This window comes from Charadrius vociferus, unplaced genomic scaffold, assembly GCF_000708025.1.
Source record: "Charadrius vociferus isolate BGI_N301 unplaced genomic scaffold, ASM70802v2 scaffold249, whole genome shotgun sequence".
Lineage (NCBI taxonomy): Eukaryota > Metazoa > Chordata > Aves > Charadriiformes > Charadriidae > Charadrius > Charadrius vociferus.
Window position 1 is genome coordinate 109964 of NW_009650081.1, and position 1867 is coordinate 111830.

Sequence of the window (1867 nt, forward strand, 5' to 3'; positions counted from 1 at the left end):
GACCTCCCCCTGCCCGTGCTCTGCCCCTGCTGCACGGAGGCGGGTGATTTTATTTGCCTTTCCCCCGCTCCAAAGCAGCAGCTGATAAGCTCTGCTGTTTCTAAAGCAGAGGATAAAGGCAGAAGGATGGTAATTTAACTCCTTAATTGCTCGTTAGATGAAAAGCGCTTGGCCCGGGATGTACAGCCGCATATCTGGACGCGAGTCCTCGCCTGGGCAAGAAAATGGGGTTCCGAGGTGGGGAAAAGGCTGGTGGAGAACGAAAGGGACAGTACAGCCTGTGCCATGCAATCACGGTGGGGTTTTAAGCAGAGGCTTTGATGGAAATAAGGCGGCGGAGCTCAGCGTGGCTCTGCCCCGGGTTTGGCGTACCGCCACGAGCAAATCGCTACGTGTGGCAGGTCTCGTCGCCATTACCCTGGAACGAACTTCTGTGTGTTCTGCACCCGCACGGCATAAAGCGAACGGATGTTATTGCTCCTGAGGAGTTGGGAGACACGGATGTCTTGCTCCGTTCCCTCTCGTCCCGTGTCCGCCCAGATAAATGCCATGAGGTCAGGAGGATTCACGAGCAGTAAAAGTAGGAGGCAGGGAAGGATTTGCACCCCCCAGGACTTAATTTGCGCTCCCTGAGACGTGTAGTTTAGGGTCTGAATCGTGAGATGCATCTGCACTGGAAACAAGTGGAGCTCCTCAAGTGGAGGTACAGCTGAAGGTGTGCTGCTGGTCAGGGGGAACGGGTATGTAACGTGTTTTGATGCACTGAAACCCTTTGGCTTCTGAGCCTGCTCCCAGGGAGGACCAGACCCCAGTGAGGTGGACACACCAAAGCTGACGAGGCTCCGAGAAGCTGCAGGACAGAGACCTCGGTCTCTCTGCTCCGTGGTGCTGCCGGGAGGGACGGTGGCATCACCGGCGCTTCCCCACGGACCCTCTCCGTGCCATTCGTGCTGACCTGCAAGGGTCACCCTGCTTCCATGCATAATGCACGGCCCGGCCTGCACGAAACCTGCCACAAAGAGCTGCGGCTCCCGTTGCATGATTTTAAATTAACTATTAATAGGGCCGATACCATAACCCCTCAAAAACAATGGCACGCAACAAGACAGCAACGCAGGTTGTGTATCGTGTTTCTTACCGTGGCCTTTATGGGTCTCATGTAACTGGTGGCAGCGTGGGGCACCTCCTGAGGGTCTGGTGGAGATGATCTGTACAGGGAAATGGAGAGGCGGCCAAGCAGGTGGGCTGCATTTAGCTCTCGGTTAAGCTGATACACGTGCAGCGAGGCTGGTAGTGGCATCCCTGAAACCAGGGACAAAGCTCCTGCACGTGCTGGGACTGGGCACAACGGGCTTGTTGGCGTGGAGTCATGGCCAAGGTGATGAAAGCTGCTGGTCCCTTCTTTAAAAAAAACCCAACAGACTGAAGGTCAATGGTCTCCTGGGGTACATTAAAAAGAACATGGCCAGCAGGTGGAGGGAGGTCATCTTCCCGCTCTGCTCTGCCATGGGGAGGCCACATCTGGAGCACTGTGTCCAGTTCGGGGCTCCCCGGGTCAAGAAGGACAGGGAACTGCTGGAGAGGGTCCAGCAAAGGGCTACGGAGATGGTCAGGGGACTGGAGCATCTCTCTGCTGAGGAAAGGCTGAGAGCCCTGGGGCTGTTCAGTCTGGAGAAGAGAAGGCTGAGAGGGGAGCTCATCAATGCTTATCAATATCTAAAGGGTGGGCGGCAAGAGGATGGGGCCAGACTCTTTTCGGTGGTGCCCAGTGACAGGACATGGGCAACGGGCACAAACTGGAACATGGGAAATTCTGTCTGAACACAAGGAACAACTTCTTTATTGTGAGGGTGGTGGAGCACTGGCA

The 1867-nt window shown here is 55.7% G+C and overlaps 1 protein-coding gene across 1 annotated transcript in view; it reads right to left on the reverse strand.

The window, feature by feature from the left end:
- CLN6 (ceroid-lipofuscinosis, neuronal 6, late infantile, variant) overlaps nt 1-551 on the reverse strand; it is an 8316-nt gene extending 7765 nt beyond the window's left edge. The window contains exon 1 of the mRNA XM_009892082.1: nt 418-551. Coding sequence (XP_009890384.1) covers nt 418-551 — 134 coding nt within the window. The remainder of the gene's footprint in view (nt 1-417) is intronic.
- Between the last annotated feature and the right edge of the window lie 1316 nt (nt 552-1867).